Source organism: Serinus canaria, chromosome 17, assembly GCF_022539315.1.
Source record: "Serinus canaria isolate serCan28SL12 chromosome 17, serCan2020, whole genome shotgun sequence".
Classification (NCBI taxonomy): Eukaryota; Metazoa; Chordata; class Aves; order Passeriformes; family Fringillidae; genus Serinus; species Serinus canaria.
Genome location: NC_066330.1, coordinates 8,668,493 through 8,686,028, shown reverse-complemented (window position 1 = coordinate 8,686,028; position 17,536 = coordinate 8,668,493). Strand labels below are relative to the sequence as shown.

General features: G+C 64.0%; 2 protein-coding genes across 6 annotated transcripts in view; both read right to left on the bottom strand.

Moving 5' to 3' along the window:
* Nucleotides 1-447: 447 nt before the first annotated feature.
* Nucleotides 448-16,004, bottom strand: AKNA (AT-hook transcription factor). Of its 5 annotated transcripts, none has more exons than XM_050980989.1 (22): nt 15,884-16,004; nt 8,481-8,758; nt 7,429-8,363; nt 6,882-6,956; nt 6,285-6,432; nt 5,955-6,112; nt 5,530-5,589; nt 5,336-5,436; nt 5,013-5,238; nt 4,808-4,935; nt 4,549-4,722; nt 4,176-4,377; nt 3,975-4,081; nt 3,581-3,804; nt 3,204-3,390; nt 2,775-2,942; nt 2,571-2,674; nt 2,255-2,404; nt 2,065-2,166; nt 1,456-1,566; nt 1,073-1,223; nt 448-824 (listed from the first exon to the last, which is right to left on the bottom strand). In XM_050980989.1, the coding sequence occupies exons 2-22, from the start codon at nt 8,644-8,646 to the stop codon at nt 548-550; spliced, it is 3,954 nt and encodes a 1,317-aa protein (XP_050836946.1). In that variant the 5' UTR covers nt 8,647-8,758; nt 15,884-16,004; the 3' UTR covers nt 448-547. The 5 variants fall into 5 exon arrangements, with proteins under 5 accessions (XP_050836946.1, XP_030085920.2, XP_030085922.2 ...); XM_030230060.2 differs by lacking the exon at nt 15,884-16,004 and adding an exon at nt 9,378-9,491; XM_030230062.2 differs by lacking the exon at nt 15,884-16,004 and adding an exon at nt 9,378-9,491 and having other exon boundaries at nt 2,255-2,350.
* Nucleotides 16,005-16,799: 795 nt separating this feature from the next.
* WHRN (whirlin) overlaps nt 16,800-17,536 on the bottom strand; it is a 57,586-nt gene continuing 56,849 nt past the window's right edge. Inside the window, exon 13 of the mRNA XM_050981117.1 lies at nt 16,800-17,505. Coding sequence (XP_050837074.1) covers nt 17,323-17,505 — 183 coding nt within the window. The 3' untranslated portion in view covers nt 16,800-17,322. The remainder of the gene's footprint in view (nt 17,506-17,536) is intronic.

The window sequence follows — 17,536 nt, the reverse complement described above, 5'->3', positions numbered from 1 at the left end:
TAGGGCAGGAAGGGAGTGAGAGCCAGGGCAGGACCCCCTGGAGGTACCTCTGGCCCTGCTGGCCCCAGGTCTGGCAGGGAGCCCACAGTGCAGGGACCATGAGGGGCCCATCCCTGTCTCCTGGTGGCATGGAGGGTCTGGAGGTACCTCTGGCCCTGCTGGCCCCAGGTCTGGCACAAGGCACGCAGGCAGGGACACTGAGGGGCCCATCTTCCTCTCCTGGTGGCATGGAGGGTCTGGAGGTACCTCCGGCCCTGCTGGCCCCAAGTTTGGCAGGGAGCCCACAGTGCAGGGACCATGAGGGACCCATCCTCCTCTCTGGTGGCATGGAGGCTCTGGAGGCACCTCTGGCCCCAGGTTTGGCAGGGAGCCCGCAGTGCTGGGACACTGAGGGGCCCATCTCTGTCTCCTGGTGGCACAGAGGCTCTCAAGGTACCTCCGGCCCTGCTGTCCCCAGGTCTGGCAGGAGGCACACAGTGCTGGGACCATGAGGGGCCCGTTCTCCTCTCTGGTGGCACCAGAGGCTCTGGGGGTGCCAGCAGGGCCCTCAGAAGAGGCAGGAGCCACGCAGGCCCCGCGGCCGGCCCAGCTCGGTGGCCAAGGCCCGGCTCAGGCGGCTGCTGCTCAGCCTGGCGCTCTGGGCAGCCTCCACCGCCCGGCCCAGGCACCAGTTCAGCTCCTCCAGCTCCTCCAGCTCCAGGCTCAGGCAGCGCTGGCGGCCCTGGGGCCGAGGGGGACGCTCTGCCCGCCGGGGACCTGCAGGGACACCAAGGGGGACCCCGGCCAGGGCTGGGGCTGAGGTAGGAACTGCTGGGGAGCAGTAGCTGGGGAGAAGAAGGGACACGGGCTCAGTGATGGGTTCTGTGCCACCACCCCACCTTGTTTCCATCCCCATCTCCTCTATGCCCACCCCACAGAACCACCCCCTAAACAGAGCTTGTCCCCAGAGGACCTGGTGGCAGTGTCACCCATAGTGGATCCCTGGGGTGGAGATAGCCCCTCCTGGGTTCCCCCTCCACCCCTGGGGGATGCTGACCCCCCGAGCCCCCTGCCAGCCCCAGGGCATCCTTACAGCATGGAGGGCACGAAAGGCACGAGGGGGACGGGTGCCAGGCAGACGGTGGCAGCAGGGGTGGCTGCCAAGTACCAAATTCCGGGTTGCTCCGGCTTCTCGGCTCCAGCATGGGGATCTGGGGGACCAGAGCCACCAGGGACACGCTCTGCTGAGGGAGGAAGGGGGTTAGGTGTCCCCATGGGGGTTTGGTGTCCCCATGGGGGTTCAGCATCCTCAGGGGTTAAAATCAAGTGATAACCCCAGTGCCATCCCCCCCTGTGCCACGTTGGGTGGGCACAGTCCCCTGGCATTGTCAGGGGGCTGAGGTTGTTCCTTGTCCCACCAGCCAGCCCCCACGCAGGGAGGAGCTGTGCCAGGCACGTGTCACCCTTGTCACCCACCATGAGTGGCTGTGTCCCTGCTGCCCGTGGGTGCCCGGCAGGTGGGGCAGGACATTCTCCTGGGGGTGCTGTGCTGGGGCTGCCGGGGAGGGGCACCTCCCCCAGATGCACCTGTGGAGAGAGGACATCAGGAATGTCCCCTGCACTGCCAGCCAGGGATGGTTGGGAAGAGCTGAGTAGTTTGGAGGGGGCTGATGAGATTGGGAGGGGGCTTTCCCTGAAGGGAAAGGGGGGTCTGCAAAGGTGGGCTCTGCACTGGCACCTGGGACAGGGCTGGGGACAGGTGACAGTGCTGCCAATGACACCTGGAAACCCAGGGAATCCCAGCAATCCCAGGGAATCCCAGGTATTTCTGCCCACACAGGCACAAACATATGCCAAGGGGGGCTTGACCCGTTCAGGACCCCCACGAGGTCAGGGCATTCCCAGAGCTGCCCAGGTGGGTCCCCCTGGGGGACAGTGGGGTCTGGCCAAGGGACAGTGGGGAGAGCCTCAGGCCAGGAGGAATGGGTTTGTCTGTCCCCTCCCTAAGCCTCTCCAGTCAATTAATTAACATCATTAGCAGCTGTTAGGGGTGGCAGGGAAGGGGAGGGGCTGTGGTCCACTCACCTGATGCCATCCTGCCCCTGTGACATCGGGGACACCCCGAGGTGCTCGGCTCTTCTCGGGGTGCCGGGGTGGCATGCGGTGTCCCCGCCTGGTACCGTGTCCCTGCCAAACCCCAGCGTGAGCATGGCCAGAGTCCCCAGGGTGGGGACAGCCACCTACAGCCCCACCACCGACCGCAACCAGCACCCACCTGTGCACTGTCCCCGGAATGCCACTGCCCCCGGGAGCTTCCCAAGGTGCTTCCGAAGGGCCGGGGGTGCCCGGGGCCCAGGCTCTGACTCGGAGGCTGCGGCAGAGGACAGGGAAGGGGGGTGGCATCCGCTGGGACCCAGCTCCAGACCTGCAGGACCCGCCCTGGGCTGAGCACTGTGGGGTCCGTGGGATCACCAGGACCTGGTCCCCACGGTCCTGCAGCCCCACAACATCCTGCTGCGCTTGGGGAGGGCAAGTGGCGTGCGGGGAGGAGCGTGTCCCTTCTGTCCCCACCCCGGTGGGGTCCCACTTACCGAGGTCCAGCTCGGGCTTGCCCCGTGGCAGCGATGCCGACCTCTCCCTCCGCGTGGGTGTGACCCCGGGGGCCGCCCTGCCCCGCACCGGGGGATTCGGCTCCCTGCACAGGGGACAGAAATGATGTCACCCCCTCCTCAACCTGCGGCTGGGGATGTCGCCACGCTGCCTCCCACACCCCCCAGGTCCCCCCTGCCACCTACCCCGAAGGTGCCGCGTCCTGCGGGGCCGATGGTGCGCTGGCCACCGGCTGCCTCCTGGTGACACGGGGAGTGGCTTTTCCCTCGGGATGGCTGCGGGAGCGGAGCAGGCTCTCCTCCAGCCTCCGCCGCAGCCGCCACACCTCGTCCTGCAGCGCCCGGATGGCCTGGCTGCCCCAGGACATGTCCCAGTGAGGGGGGCTGAAGCCAGCAGGGACCCCAGCAGTGCTGGTGGCCCTGGGGGAGCATCAGCACCCCGCTCCTAGAGCCCCCATCCCCACCACCGGCACCCAGCAGCTGGGACACTCCCCAAAACCAAGCCCGGGGCTGGGCTGTGCTAGCGTGCAGTGCCCAGTGGGTGCCTTTGGGGGGTCCCTGTGTCACCCAGGGGGGTCTGGCCTAGTGTGGGGTGCTGGGGACACAGCCACTCACTCGCGCTCCAGACGGGAGCCCAGCAGGTCACAGTGAGCCAGGTCGAGGGATGGCAGGTCGGGGGACAGGAGGGTGGGGGACGGCGTTTCGAGGGAGGGCAGGGGGCTGGTTGGGCTCCTGGCCATGGCTGGGGGGTGGCCACCGGCACTGGCACAGCTCCTGTCCCCCACCTCCGAGTCCGTGTGAGCTGGGGAGGAAAGGGAGCACAGTGAGCTGGGATCAGAGAGCAGAGACTGGGACACACCTCCCTCCAGGGAGGGTGACACCAGCACACCGGTGACACCAGCACGACAACAAGGTCTGGGAACCCCAAAAACCAGAGCCACAGAGTCAGGGCCCCCCAGAACTCTCTCCCTTGCCGAGTCCTGTGTACTCACTGCCATCACCGTCGGGGTCCGGCCCCACCTCACTGCCCTCAGCCCAGTGAGGGGGGGAGCTGCTCTGAGAGGGGCTGCTGGGCGGCAGCCGGGGCCCCCCTGTGCCCCCCGGGGGGTAGATGCCCATCAGTGCTGTCTCGGAGGGAAGCGGGGTCGTCTCTCTCTTCCGTGGGGAATGGAGGCTGCTGGGGATGGGGACGGATGGTCCCAGAGAGCCCGGAGCCCTGGGGAAGGGACAGGTCATGAAGGCAGCACCCAGGGCTCCCCTGGCCACAGGCACTCTGCACATCTCCAACCCTGCTCCCCACACCCTCAGTGCCTCTCCTGCCACCCCTGCTCCTCAAATCCCCCAAATCCCGCAGGCAGAGCCGAGTTCCCGCAGGCGGGGCCGTACCCTGGGCCGGGGGGGTGGTGCTCGGGGGTGTGCACGGGGGGTGACACCCTGCTGGCCTCCGAGCCCACGAAGCCGCTGTCAGTCTCTGGGGACACGATGCGCTGCTCCTGCAGAGGCACGGGGACAGCAAGGTTGGTGCCCAGCAGCCCGGGGGGCTCTAGGGGGGCTCTCACGCAGAGATCCACAGTCCCAGGGACTCACCTTGCAGGGCCCGTGCTGGGTGGCACTGCTGCCCGTCCCACCGAGGGAAAGGGGCACCCGTGGTGGCTCAGGGACCCCCAGGGCGGACTTGGCAGAGGCTGGTGGCTCCTCAGCAGTGGCAGGGGAGTGGTGGCCCCGTGTCTCCTCCAGGTTTGGGGGTCCTCTGGGCGGAAGTGTCACAGCTCTTCTCTGTGGGAGGTGCCTGTGGGGAGGGGATGGAGTAGGAATGATGGGTCAGAGCAACCCCAGGCACAGGGAAATGTCCTGGTCCAGCTCTGCCATGGAGGCCGTTAACCCCGAGGTAAAACTGGACACCTGATGTCAAACCTCCTGCTCCCCCCTGCCTGGGGACCCGACCTCCCACAGCACTTACAAGGCCAAGGGGTCGAGGTTGCGCTCCTCCTCGAGTGACCGTGTCCTGCAGGGGACCTTGCTGGGGCCACCTTCCCCAGCCGTGGGTGCATCCACCTCCTCCTGGGACCGGCTCTCTGCCAGGCTCAGCCGCTCCACGCTCAGTGACTCTGGCAAGGACTTGAAGTGCTTGTACCTGGGGGGACCCGTGGGCAGGAGCAGGTGGCTTTGGGGACATGCTCTGTGCCCGTGCCCCCCCGCCCCGCTGTGAGGGCACTCACTGCTCCAGCAGGTCCCCGAAATCCTCCTCTACTTGGCACTGCTTGTGCCAGAGGGGCCAGGGCAGCCCCCCTGCCACCCCCTCGCTGTCCCCTGCTGTCCCCCGAGGATCCTCCACCAGGGCAGGGCTCTGCGGGCACAAAGGAGTGAGAGGGGCAATCCCCCATAAATGCAGTGGGGTGGGGAACCTTTGCACCCCCAGCTCACCTCGGGACATGGGGAGTGGGCAGCCGGAGGTGGGGATGGGGAACCTTTGCACCCCCAGCTCACCTCGGGACATGGGGAGTGGGCAGCCGGAGGTGGGGATGGGGCTGGGGGGCAGCAGGGCTGCGGGAGGGGCTGCGGGAGGGGCTGCCGCCTGCCCCCCGGCTCCAGCCGCTCCTTCAGCCCCTCCAGGCGCAGCCCCAGGCGGTAAATCTCCCCTTCCACTGCCCTGCAAGACACCAGCCATCAGTGCGGGGGGGGAGAGTGACCCCCGGGGACTCTACGGGGACTCTAAGGAGGGGGTGGCAGGGGGATCGAGCACGTACCGGTCAGGATCAAACTCCCCCGCAGCTGCCGGGAGCTGCTGCCGGCCCCGCAGGTATTCCCGCTCCAGCGCATCCTGCGCGTCCTTCAGCATCCTCATCCTCTGCAGCACAAGGGTGCGGAGTCCGAGCCTGTCCGCTGGGCCCCGGGCACCCCCCGTGCCCCCCGGCTGGGGTTTGGGAAGGGGCTGACGCACCTGGAGCTGTTCCGAGGCTGTAGGGGTCCCTGAACGCACCCAGCTTTCGAAGGATTCCACCTGGCCAGGGTTGTACAGGCTGAGCCCGGCCCTGCTGTGCCCCCTCCGCACCCCCTAGACCTCCCAGTGTGAAACATCTCCAGGGACTGCTCCAGCGCGATCCCCCACTGCTGCTCCCTCCCCACAGCCCCCCTACAGCATCTCCCCCAGACCCCTTCCACAGCTGCCCCTGCAGTGCCTCCCCAGCCTATCCCTATAGCCCCCCACCAGAACTCCCCCCAAATCCCCTCCCTGCTGCCCTGCAGCCCCCACCAGCACTCTCCCCAAAAGCCCTTCTCCATTCAGCCCCCCAGCACCCCCTCTACAGCTCCCCATTCCTGCACCTCTCCACGCCCCAGCCCCCCCAGCAGTCCCCAGGTCCTTACCTGCGCCTGCAGCCGGCGGCTCTGCCCTGCCAGGGCCCGGGTGAGCCGGGGGCCGGGGCAGCAGCAGGGCCCGGGGCAGGTGGGGCAGCTCCCCCCGGGCGGAGGAGGGGACCGAGGTTGGGGTGAACCCCCCCGCTCTGACGGTCCCGGGGCTGCAGCTGCGAGAAAACACGAGGACAAGTGACACCGCAGCAGCGGTATCACCAGCGTGGGGAAGGGGCTGTGGGGGACAATCTCCCCAGAACCGGAGCGGGAGGGCGGTGAGCGGGGCAGGGGACACGGATCGACACACCTGCGAGGTGTGGGGCTGTGGGATGTGGATCAACACACCTGCACCTGGAGGAGCCGGGGCTGTGGCCATACCGAGAGCCGCTGTCCGTGCCTGCGGGATGCTCAGGGTCATCACTCGACTCCCGGTAGCCACGGTGCCCACGGCGAGGCTGCGGCTGGGCTGTGGCGGGTCGGAGAATAGGCTCACCTGGGCAGGGAGAGAGGGTTTGGGCAGCCAGCCTGCACCCCGACCCACCCACTGTGCCCCGGGGCACCCTGAAGCACCTCATGGGCACAGCAGTGGGTGCGGTGAAGGTGGGGACACGAGTGCGGGGGGCGGTTGGGACAGCCCTGCCTCGGTTTCCCCACCCACGCGGTGGCAGAGGTGACACAGGGACGTGCTTCCTGCCATCGCAGAGACGTGCCCCGCCACTCCGGGGACAATCCGGCTCTGCCACCGCCCTGGCACGGAAGGGACCCTGCAGGCGAGGAGGGCACGGTGCTCCCCGGGCTGCTGTGGGCTCTGCGGTGGCCTCAACCGCAGCTCCCCGGAAGGAGGAAGAGGAGGGGGGCCGGGGGAGGAAGGCACAACTCATAACCTCAGGGAGGGGGGAGCAGGGAGGGAAACCCCTCCAGGCATCCTGAGCCCCCACCCACCCTGGCGCCCAGGCGCAGCTGGTCAATGGTGTTCTCAGCCTCGGCGTACTTGGTCAGCAGCTTGTGGTAGTCGTCCTGTGGGGAGGGGACACCAGTGGGGGACAGCACCCGGCACGGGGCATGCCCGAGAAGTGGGTGTTAAAGGAGGGGAGGCAGCCCTGAGTGGGGACAGCACAGAGGGGGAGTCCCATAGGTGGGGTGCAGGAGCACCCTCTCCAAAAGACCCGACCCCTCTGTGCAGATGTGCCCCCCGTTTCTCTGCGTGGGGAGATCCCCCTCTCCTCCCAGGGGGACAAACATCCTGAGGGCGACAAGCTCTGTGGGGCTGACTGTCGTCCTGGGGAAACATGAGCCTCCTGTCCCCAGGCTGAGCACTGCCCACATCCCTGCCCCTTCCCTCCTCGCCAGCTTCATGCAGGATGGGGAAGGCGTGACCAGCACCACATCCCCATGGGCGTCCCAGAAACAGTGACACCCCCATGTCCCCCCCACCCTGCAGACCCTCCCAGTACGGCCCTGTGGCTGAACGGGGGGAGCTGGGCGTTACCTGGAGCTGCTGCACCAGCGCCGTGGCTTGTCTGGGGGACCTGAATTCCTGCGGCAGCCCGGCCGTGCTGGGGGGCTGGGGGGACGCCCCCTCGCCGCTGCTCAGCAGCACCTCCCGGACGATTTCGGCCGGGGATTTGAAGCCGATGGGGCCGCGGGGGCGGGCAGGGAGCACCCGGCCCCGGGGTGGGCGGTAGCTCTGGTCGAACTTCACCCGCGCCTCCACCTTGGACAGGTCGGGCAGGGGGTGGTTGAGGCGCCCTCGGCCGTACTGGGTGCCCTCGGTGCCCGTTCGCGAGGGATCCTTCGTCCCCTTGGCACCCGTTCGCCTCCGGGGGCTCAGGGACCGCGACTGCCGGGCGGGCTTGGGGGGCACCACCGCGGGCGCTGCTTTCTTGGGCACTCGGGATCTGCCGTGCCCTTGGGGTGCTGGGGCACTCCCGGCGCCCTGGGGCTGGCCGGCGGGTGCCGAGCCAGCAGGTGCCATCCCTGTGCCAGCTGTCTGGGGCTCGGGGACACACTCGGGGCTGGGGCCATCGGTGGAGAGCTGCAGGGGGAGGCTCCGTCTAGGGCTCCACTCTTCCCTGTGCCCCCCGATGGTATCCCCGGCCGTGCCCCAGCCCCGGTGCTGGCGGGACGGGGTGCCAGGGCTAGGGCTGGTGTCCGAGAGCCCTGAGGTGTCCCCCCTGTCCGTGCTGCAGCCCCGGGGCTGGCACAGAGCCCGGCCGTCCCTCATCGCCTCGGGGCTGCCGCTGGAGCCCGAGCCCCAGCAGCCCCCGGAGGACAGCTCGGGGTAGGGGTCCCCATCGCTCTCTGCCCCTAAGGGCCCCTCGTCCCCCCCGGAGCTGCCCCGCTCTTCGTCCTCGGCCGGCTCCTGCCGCGGGTGCCATCGCCCCTCCTCTGTCGGGGACCCCTCCTCCAGCTCCTCACTGCCACCTGCAAAACAGAGGGATCGCGGGGCTGTCACCACCCACACCCAGCCGGTGTCCCCGGCCCCCCGGCTCCAGCAGCTCCGGGTACATTTGGGACCCACCCCTTGTGGGCAGGACTCACCCCACGGGGGGCTCCTGGCACCCTCCCCCAGGCCGATGACCCCATCCTCGTCCATCCGCCTTTCAAAGTCGTCTTCTTCCTCCTCCTCCTCCTCCTCCTCCTCCTGGCCGTGCCAGCGCGTCAGCTCTGTTTGTGTCCAGCGCAGCCATGGTGCCGGGCTGGCCATGGCCGCGGGCACGCCGGGCCCGTCACTTGTGTCGCTTCATGGCCCGGCGGCGGTGGCGGCGGGCTGGGGACCTCCTTGTAGCGAATGTAGGTCACAGCATCGCCGCCGCGTCCTGGGGGGGCCGGGGGAGAGGGAGGGATGCTCAGCGGGACATGGGCTCTGTTTGAGGGGTCTCCCCCACGCTGGCAGGGTCTTCCCTGTCCCCCAGATCCCGGGGACAAGAACAAGCCCCGATGATGGGGGGAGACACTCTCGGATCAGACCCCCCCACTGTGCATCCCACCCTGAAGCTGGAGCTGCCACATCTCTGCCAGCTGTGAGGTTCTCGTGGGGAAGGAGCTCCTCAGGGCCACCCCAAAAGGTTTGTCCCCCACCCTGGGAACACCCAGCCCATGCTGGCACCCTGTGGATGTCACCCCAGCTGGGCAGCCACACCCTGGGGACCACCAGCAGTGCTGGGGAGGCAGGAGCACCCCAAAGACCCCTCTGGATGTGGGGTGACAGCAGAGACCTGACACACAAATTCCCAAATGATCCCAAAGAATGAGCTCCCCCCTCACCCCCACCCAGGGTTTCCACCAGCAGCCAGATGCCAAAACCCCACATATGGGGTGAGGCAAGAAAGGCCATGGGGTTTTCCAACCCCTCTGCTGGACTGGAGCCCCATAAGCCCAAATTTTGGCCTGGGGAGCCAAACCAGGCACCACCAGCCCCATGCAGGGGACACTCACCCTGTACCAGCAGCCCCAGGACATCCCCATCACTGTGACCCCATGAAAACTGAGCCCCCCAAAAACTTCCTGTGCCTGTGGGGCAGCCCAGCTTTTGCAGAAAGAGGAAGTGCTGTTTCCTGCAAGTTTGCAGGTGGCCACAGAAGTTTTAACCTCATCCGGCCCTGCGCAGTGGGGACTGAACCCTCCTCCCTCAGCATTTTCCATCAAAACCTTTATTTTTTAATCCAGTTCAGAGCAAAATGCTGTAGGAAGAGAAGGGAGGGAGATCCCTGGGACCATCAGCAGCTGGTCCATAAAACATCAGCACGAGGATCTTCCAGGAGACCTAAAATTAAGCTTTAAAGCCCCAAAATTCAGCCACCCTTGGAAATTCCCCCAGATTTCCAAAGGGAGGGTCCAGCTGGCCCCATCCTGGGATGCTGCTCACACACACTCCCAGGGATGCTGTAGCTGCACCCAGCCACTGTGGCCTGTCTTGGCACATTCACAGGCAGCCAATTAAGCCAGCTCGTTAATGTGTAATTAGTGGCACGCAGAGGACAGCTTGACGAGCTAATGAAACCACAGCACGATCCCTGGGGTGGCTGCTCTTAGCCAGAGGGTGCTGTGGTGATTTTGGGGTTCTGCTGGCTCAGGAATGGGGGTGATGAGGAGTAAACCTATCCACAGCACCCACATGCTCTGGGAAAAGTCCTCTCATCGCCTCCCAAGCCTCAGTTCTGCAAATTCCTTGGGTGTTTATAAGGTTTGAGGTTATTTTCCAGCACCACCTGGCTCTTGCACGAGCGTTGCTCCCAGTCCTGCCTGCATCCTTGGGGATTTCAGGCAGGAGCAAACCCCAAAGCATCTCTTAGGGTCTTGCCAACCTCCTGGGGGGTTTGAGGGGGTTTGCATGAGGTTTTTTTTCCCCCACACTGAGTGGATAACTCCATTCCCCACACTTGGAGATGTTACACAGCTTCTCCTGCCACGGGGAAGGATGGGGCTGCCCATGGGATTCTTTGGACCCTGAGCTACTGAAACCAAAGAGGGATTTGGGCTTTAGCTCCTCCCTGAGCTGGGATGTTTCCATCCCCAAGTCCTTACACACTTCCCAGAGATCCCCACTGAGTGCCTCCCATCCCACTGGAGCCCTGCAGGATCCCAGAGCCATGAGGAGCCCCAAACACCACAGCCAGGATTCCCACAGGAGAGGGCTGGGTGAAAGGAGCCTGGGTGTAGGAATGTGTTTTCTGTTGACAGAGTGACCAAATCATTCTTTGTCTACTTAAAAAGGCAAAAAGCCCAAAAGTTTCTCTCCTCAACTGGGTAAAAAGACACCTCACAAGAACCTTTAGGACTTTACCTCAAACATGGGGCTGCCCAATGAGAAAAAGGCCAAAAAGTCCCATTTAAGCAATTCACTAAAAAAGAAGATAACAAAGGAAATAATTGATTTTATGGAGTGTCTTAACAAAAGCAAAAACCTCTTCCCCTTACTCAGTTTTTCTCTATAAGAGCTTTATTATTTTGCCTTTTATTAAAACTTTTTCTGTTTCCAATACTACCTCAAAAACCATCCTACTAATTTTATACCATTAAAAGTAACTAAGCTATCTCAAGTGTATTAAGTTCTCTAAGAGCTCATAAGACCAAACCCAAATTTCCCCATCACCTGGGGGTCCTGTTCTCTTGGGATGAAGGGGGTTAAAACATTCCCAACCCATTTCCGCTGTTTCTTTAACCCCATCCCAGGCAAGGGATGGGGATTTTGCAGCTCTTGAAGGAGGCCATGCCTAACCCACATGCTGTCACCCCATTTCTGAGCAGTGGTTCCCACAAGCAGAGCCCACAGCAGCTGCAGTCCAAACCCAGCCACAGTTATTGCTTTCTCAGAAATCCCTCTGCTGATGGTCATGGTGGCAAGAGCAAAAAATCTCAGATTCTTTTCCCCTCTCTAAGTGATTTTCTCCCTATAATGGGAGCACAGAAAAACTTGAAAAATGATGTGGCTTCGTGCTCAGCAGCCACAAATCAAACAGAAACAATCCCAAATGTGTGTGCAGAAATATATCTATATATTTTAATTTTCCCTTTTGAAAGCCAGGATTTTTGTAACAGGCAACTGGGAAAAAAGCTGAAAAGAAATTTAAAAGCCTCAGCTAAAAAAACCCTGAACTCTGCTCTGCCCCAGCCCCTCCATTCCTCTTCTGCCCTACAAATCCCAGCCAGGGCTGTCCCAAATTGTGGCTCAGGGAGGAGGGGATGCTGCCAGCAGTGCTGGGTGCTGCCAGGTCTCTGTCTGCCCCTCCAAACCCCTGATCCTTTCTGCAGGCAGTGGTCCCATCCCTGTCCCACTCCCTGCCCCATCCCATCCCTGTCCCACTCCCTGCCCCGCGGCAAACACCGAGGTGCGAGGCTGAGCCCGCCCAACTCATCCCGCGTGGGCAGGGAAGCCGCAGCCATCAAGGCCAGCACCAAGCCATCGCGGCTCCTGGGTTTATCAGTGGTGACAGCAGAGGAGACAGGAGCATCCTCCGCCCCAGGGCTTGCTCGGTGACAGGAAGGGGGAGTCAGGGCTGCTGTCACTCTGCCTTCACTGCCTTGTCAGCCCCGGGCAGAGCAGGGGGGATGGGGGGGCTCTAACCCCCACACCCTCATCCCCACATTCTCTGAGTGATGTGGAATTACCCTCCTGCCCTGTGTCCCAAATCCCTTGGCTGGGATGGGTTAAAGCCCCTCCTGCACATCCGTGCCCATCTGGGATGCAGGGGCGGGGGGGTCCCAGGCAAGGGATGGATGTTTTGCATCTCTTTTAGAGAGGCTTGAAGGAGGCCAGAACGGCCTCGGGCTGAAACTTGGCAAGGGATGTCTACACTCCAGGAGGGAGAAATTCCTGGTGTATAAACCCTTTTTTAAAGCCCACAGAGCCCCGTTTTTATAGGCATGAAAGAGGGCAGAGAAGCGGAAACGCTGCGTTCTCAGTTTGCATTATTTGCTACTAGAACAAGGGAGGGACCATCACAGCGAGGAAGAACCGGACAAACCTCCCTCGTCCCCTGAAAGCACACGCCTGTTACCATCACTGCACAACCCACGTGTCACCCCAATTCCAGCTCCCGGAGGGGCCATTTCCCCCCCCAGCCCCCCATACTGGCACACCCCAACGGAGAGGCACAAAAACCCCATGAAAATGTTATTTTTCCAGCACTTGCACCGAAGCAAAGCCCCACGACAAGACAGAGAACTCTTCTCTCCTCCCTCCTCCCTGGCACACGGACACTCCTGTCCTGCCTGGGGACACGCCGGGTGCACCCCCGGGCTGCACCCCCGCAGGGCCGGGGGTGGATGGCCATAATGCCCTGTCTGAAGGACAGACAGCCTTAATCCCCGTCTGGAGAGCGCTGCCGCTGTCCCCGCCACAGCCGCTGCTACGGAGATCCCTTCTTAGCACAGGACAGCGAGGCGGCGGGGACACGGCCGGGGAGATTGTGCAGGGAAGCTGGGGTGAACCAGCCCCAGCTTCCCTATGCCACGGCCTCAACCTCCCACAGCAAAGAATTCATGCCCAATATCCCATCCAACCCTGCTCTTTGTCAGTTTGAAGCCATTCCCAGTGTTCTGCCCCTCCATCCCTTGTCCCCAGTCCCTCTGCATCTCTCCTGGAGCCCCTCTAGGCACTGGGAGCAGCTCTGAGATCTCCCTGGAGCTTTTTCATCCGCATCTCTCCCAGCCCGTACGGGCAGTGCCTGCCTTGCCGCACTCCCCGCCTGCCCTTGAACTTTAAGAAGCGATTTAAGCCCTGCCCGGAAGGCACCGAGAGGCTGCGGCTGAGCACGGGACACCCGCGGCACCCTCGGGCACCGGCGGCTGCCATGAACACGGCTGCCCTTTAAATAAAACACGGAACTGAAGCTGAACGCTGCCCCGGCAACTTCCCCGGAGGAGCCGCCGGCAGCTCCCGGCCCCGCAGCCTCCGAGAGCCCCGGCCGTGCCTCCGAGCCGCCTCCGCAGCCCCTGACGAAACTCTCTCGGAATCCTCCGGCCTCGACAGGGAGGAGGCACCGCCAGAAGAAAAGTTCTGACAAGTTTCCTAGGGGCCACGGAGGCTGCGATGGCGTGGGGAGGACACGCCTCGGCCAGGAGCGGCGCGTCCCGCATCCTCCCGGCGTGTCCCGCATCCTCCCGGCGTGTCCCATGTCCTCGGCCGCAGGGACCCCGCCGGGGTTGGGGGTGCCCTCGCTGCCCAGGGACCTCAGCAGCTCCCGCGGCGAGCCAGTCCTGCCAGAGCCGGGCTCAGCAAAGCCGGGCTCAGCAGAGCCGGGAGCTCTGGATGCGGCCCCGGGATGGGGCCCGCGGGCTGCGCCTCCAGCTGCGCCTCCAGCTGTGGCTCCGGCGGCGCCCCGGGGGCCCTCTCCTTCCTTCCAGCTGCAGCAGGGGCTGCAGGGAGCAGCCATCAAGGCAGCACCAAGCCATCGCGGCTCCTGGGTTTATCAGTGGTGACAGCAGAGGAGACAGGAGCATCCTCCGCCCCAGGCTTGCTCGGTGACAGGAAGGGGAGGTCAGGGCTGCTGTCACTCTGCCTTCACTGCCTTGTCAGCCCCGGGAGAGGCAGGGGGATGGGGGGGCTCTAACCCCCCACACCCTCATCCCCACATGTCTCTGAGTGATGTGAATTACCCTCCTGCCCTTGTCCCAAATCCCTTGGCTGGGATGGGTTAAGCCCCTCCTGCACATCCGTGCCCATCTGGGATGCAGGGGCGGGGGGGTCCCAGGCCAGAGGGGTGTTTTGCATCTCTTTTGAGAGGCTTGAAGGAGGCCAGCACGGCCTCGGGCTGAAACTTGGCAAGGGATGTCTACACTCCAGGAGGAGAAATTCCTGGTGTATAAACCTTTTTTAAAGCCCACAGAGCCCCGTTTTATAGGCTGAAAGAGGGCAGAGAAGCGGAAACGCTGCGTTCTCAGTTTGCATTATTTGCTACTAGAACAAGGGAGGGACCATCACAGCGAGGAAGAACCGGACCAAACCTCCCTCGTCCCCTGAAAGCACACGCCTGTTACCATCACTGCACAACCCACGTGTCACCCCAATTCCAGCTCCCGGAGGGGCCATTTCCCCCCACAGCCCCCCATACTGGCACACCCCCAACGGAGAGGCACAAAAACCCCATGAAAATGTTATTTTTCCAGCACTTGCACCGAAGCAAAGCCCACGACAAGACAGAGAACTCTTCTTCTCCTCCCTCCCTCCTGGCACACGGACACTCCTGTCCTGCCTGGGGACACGCCGGGTGCACCCCCGGGCTGGCACCCCGCAGGGCCGGGGGTGGATGGCCATAATGCCCTGTCTGAGGACAGACAGCCTTAATCCCGTCTGGAGAGCGCTGCCGTGTCCCGCCACAGCCGCTGCTACGGAGATCCCTTCTTAGTCACAGGACAGCGAGGCGGCGGGGACACGGCCGCGGAGATTGTGCAGGGAAGCTGGGGTGAAACCAGCCCCAGCTTCCCTATGCCACGGCCTCCACCTCCACAGCAAAGAATTCATGCCCAATATCCCATCCAACCCTGCTCTTTGTCAGTTTGAAGCCATTCCCAGTGTTCTGCCCTCCATCCCTTGTCCCCAGTCCCTCTGCATCTCTCCTGGAGCCCTCTAGGCACTGGGAGCAGCTCTGAGATCTCCCTGGAGCTTTTTCAATCCGCATCTCTCCCGCCCGTACGGGCAGTGCCTGCCTTGCCGCACTCCCCGCCTGCCCTTGAACTTTAAGAAGCGATTTAAGCCCTGCCCGAAGGCACCGAGAGGCTGCGGCTGAGCACGGGACACCCGCGGCACCCTCGGGCACCGGCGGCTGCCATGACACGGCTGCCCTTTAAATAAAACACGGAACTGAAGCTGAACGCTGCCCCGGCAACTTCCCCGGAGGAGCCGCCGGCAGCTCCCGGCCCCGCAGCCTCCGAGAGCCCCGGCCGTGCCTCCGAGCCGCCTCCGCAGCCCTGACGAACTCTCTCGGAATCCTCCGGCCTCGACAGGAGGAGCAACCGCCAGAAGAAAAGTTCTGACAAGTTTCCTAGGGGCCACGGAGGCTGCGATGGCGTGGGGAGGACACGCCTCGGCCAGGAGCGGCGCGTCCCGCATCCTCCTCGGCGTGTCCCGCATCCTCCCGCGTGTCCCATGTCCTCGGCCGCAGGGACCCCGCCGGGTTGGGGGTGCCCCTCGCTGCCCAGGGACCTCAGCAGCTCCCGCGGCGAGCCAGTCCTGCCAGAGCCGGGCTCAGCAAAGCCGGGCTCAGCAGAGCCGGGAGCTCTGGATGCGGCCCCGGGATGGGGCCCGCGGGCTGCGCCTCCAGCTGCGCCTCCAGCTGTGGCTCCGGCGGCGCCCCGGGGGCCCTCTCCTTCCTTCCAGCTGCAGCAGGGGCTGCAGGGAGCAGCCCAGCCATTCCCGCCCCCCCCGGGCACAGCTGGGGCACATCTGGCCCGCGGGCACCGCTGGAGCAGAGCCCTCACCCCGCCTGCGCCGCGCTGCCCACCTGTAGGGAGGGCCCGGCCGGCGCCTCCTCGGCCGGCGCTGGGCGGCTCCGGTCTCGATCCCGCTCCCGGTTCTGATCCCGGTCCTTGTCCCGGTCCCGGGGCCGATCCAGCCCGGCCCGGCCCCGCCGGACAAAAGCGCGGCCCGCGGCGCTAGGGGGCGTGGCCTCCCCTTATTAGCATAGCCGCCGCACTCCGCCAATCCGCCCGCGGAGCGGGAGGTCGTCAGCATAAGCCCCGCCCATCTTTTATTTGCATATCCCGTGGCTGGCGGCCAATCAGAGCCGCGGTTGAGGAGACTTCATTGGCATAATTTATGCAGCGCGGGCACCCCCTGGCGGGGTGCTGCCCATTCCCGGGATCCTATTGGATGGGAAGGGAAGGGAAGGGAAGGGAAGGGAAGGGAAGGGAAGGGAAGGGAAGGGAAGGGAAGGGAAGGGAAGGGAAGGGAAGGACGGGCACAGGTACGGGAATGGACGGGCCGGGAATGGGACGGGCAGGGCCGGGAAGGCGGGAAGGGACAGTGGACGGTTCCGGGAAGGGAAGGGAAGGGAAGGGAAGGGAAGGGATCCATGGGATGGCTGATCCCAGAGATCTTTGGCAGGGATTGAGAGAAGAATGGAGAAGGGATGAGGTGGGAATGAGAAGTGATTGAGATGGGAAAGAATGAGGTGGGATGGAATAAAATGGGGATAGGACTGGGCATGAGATAGGATGGGAATAAGGACTGGATGAGTCAAGGATGGGATGGCATGGGGCTGACGTAGAGCATCCCCCCACCACCACCACCCATGCAGTTCCACCCACCCTGCCAGCCCTGGGAAGTTCCCAGGATATTAAGGAAAATACACTATCACCCCTTCCCCTTCCTACTTCCTCATCCCAGTCCCAAAGCACCCCTCAAACACAGCCTTTTTTCTACCCTGATGGATTTATTGAAAAATTAAAAGCACAAGCTCTGTATATATAAATACAACGACATTGCCAGCGATTTACAAGGCCTCCGGTTGCTCTCTCTGCATCCCCACCCGTGGCTAGTACCACCCACCTGGGCACCTTGGGGACCACCCAAAGGAGCAGCAACCCCCCGAAGCTCCCTCCAGCCTGAGCCACGGGCCCACCTTGCTCTGTGTGTGGCACTCAAATGACAGCAGGGACACCCAGACCGTGCCATCCTCCTGCCCCGCTCCCAGCCTGGCCGAGGGGGACAGGATATTCCTTACCCCAGAGAGGACAGGGATGGAAACTTGAAGGGATGTGCCCGTTCTCAGCCTGCCCTAGCCAGGCAGCGAGCCTGCAGCGGGGACATTTGGGGACAAGCCGGGGTGTGTGCGCGTGCGGGGCCGTGCGCGCTGGGACGCTGCTGTCCCACCTCGCTGCCATCCTCCATCCCCATCCCAGCGCTCCCCATGGGCGAGGCAGCGCTGCCCAAACCCTGCCCCTAAAGGGCCACGTTGAACTCTGTGACCAAGAAATCGATGTAGTCCTTTTCCTTCAGCTTAAAGGCCTCGGCGATGATGCGGGCGGCCTCGCGGTGCTCCTTCCCTCGCAGCCCCGTGCCGTTCACCTCCAGAATGACGTGTCCCACCTTCAGCTTCCCACAGTTGTGTGCCGAGCCCCCCCGCTGCAGGACAGAGAGGGGTCAGCCCATGTTC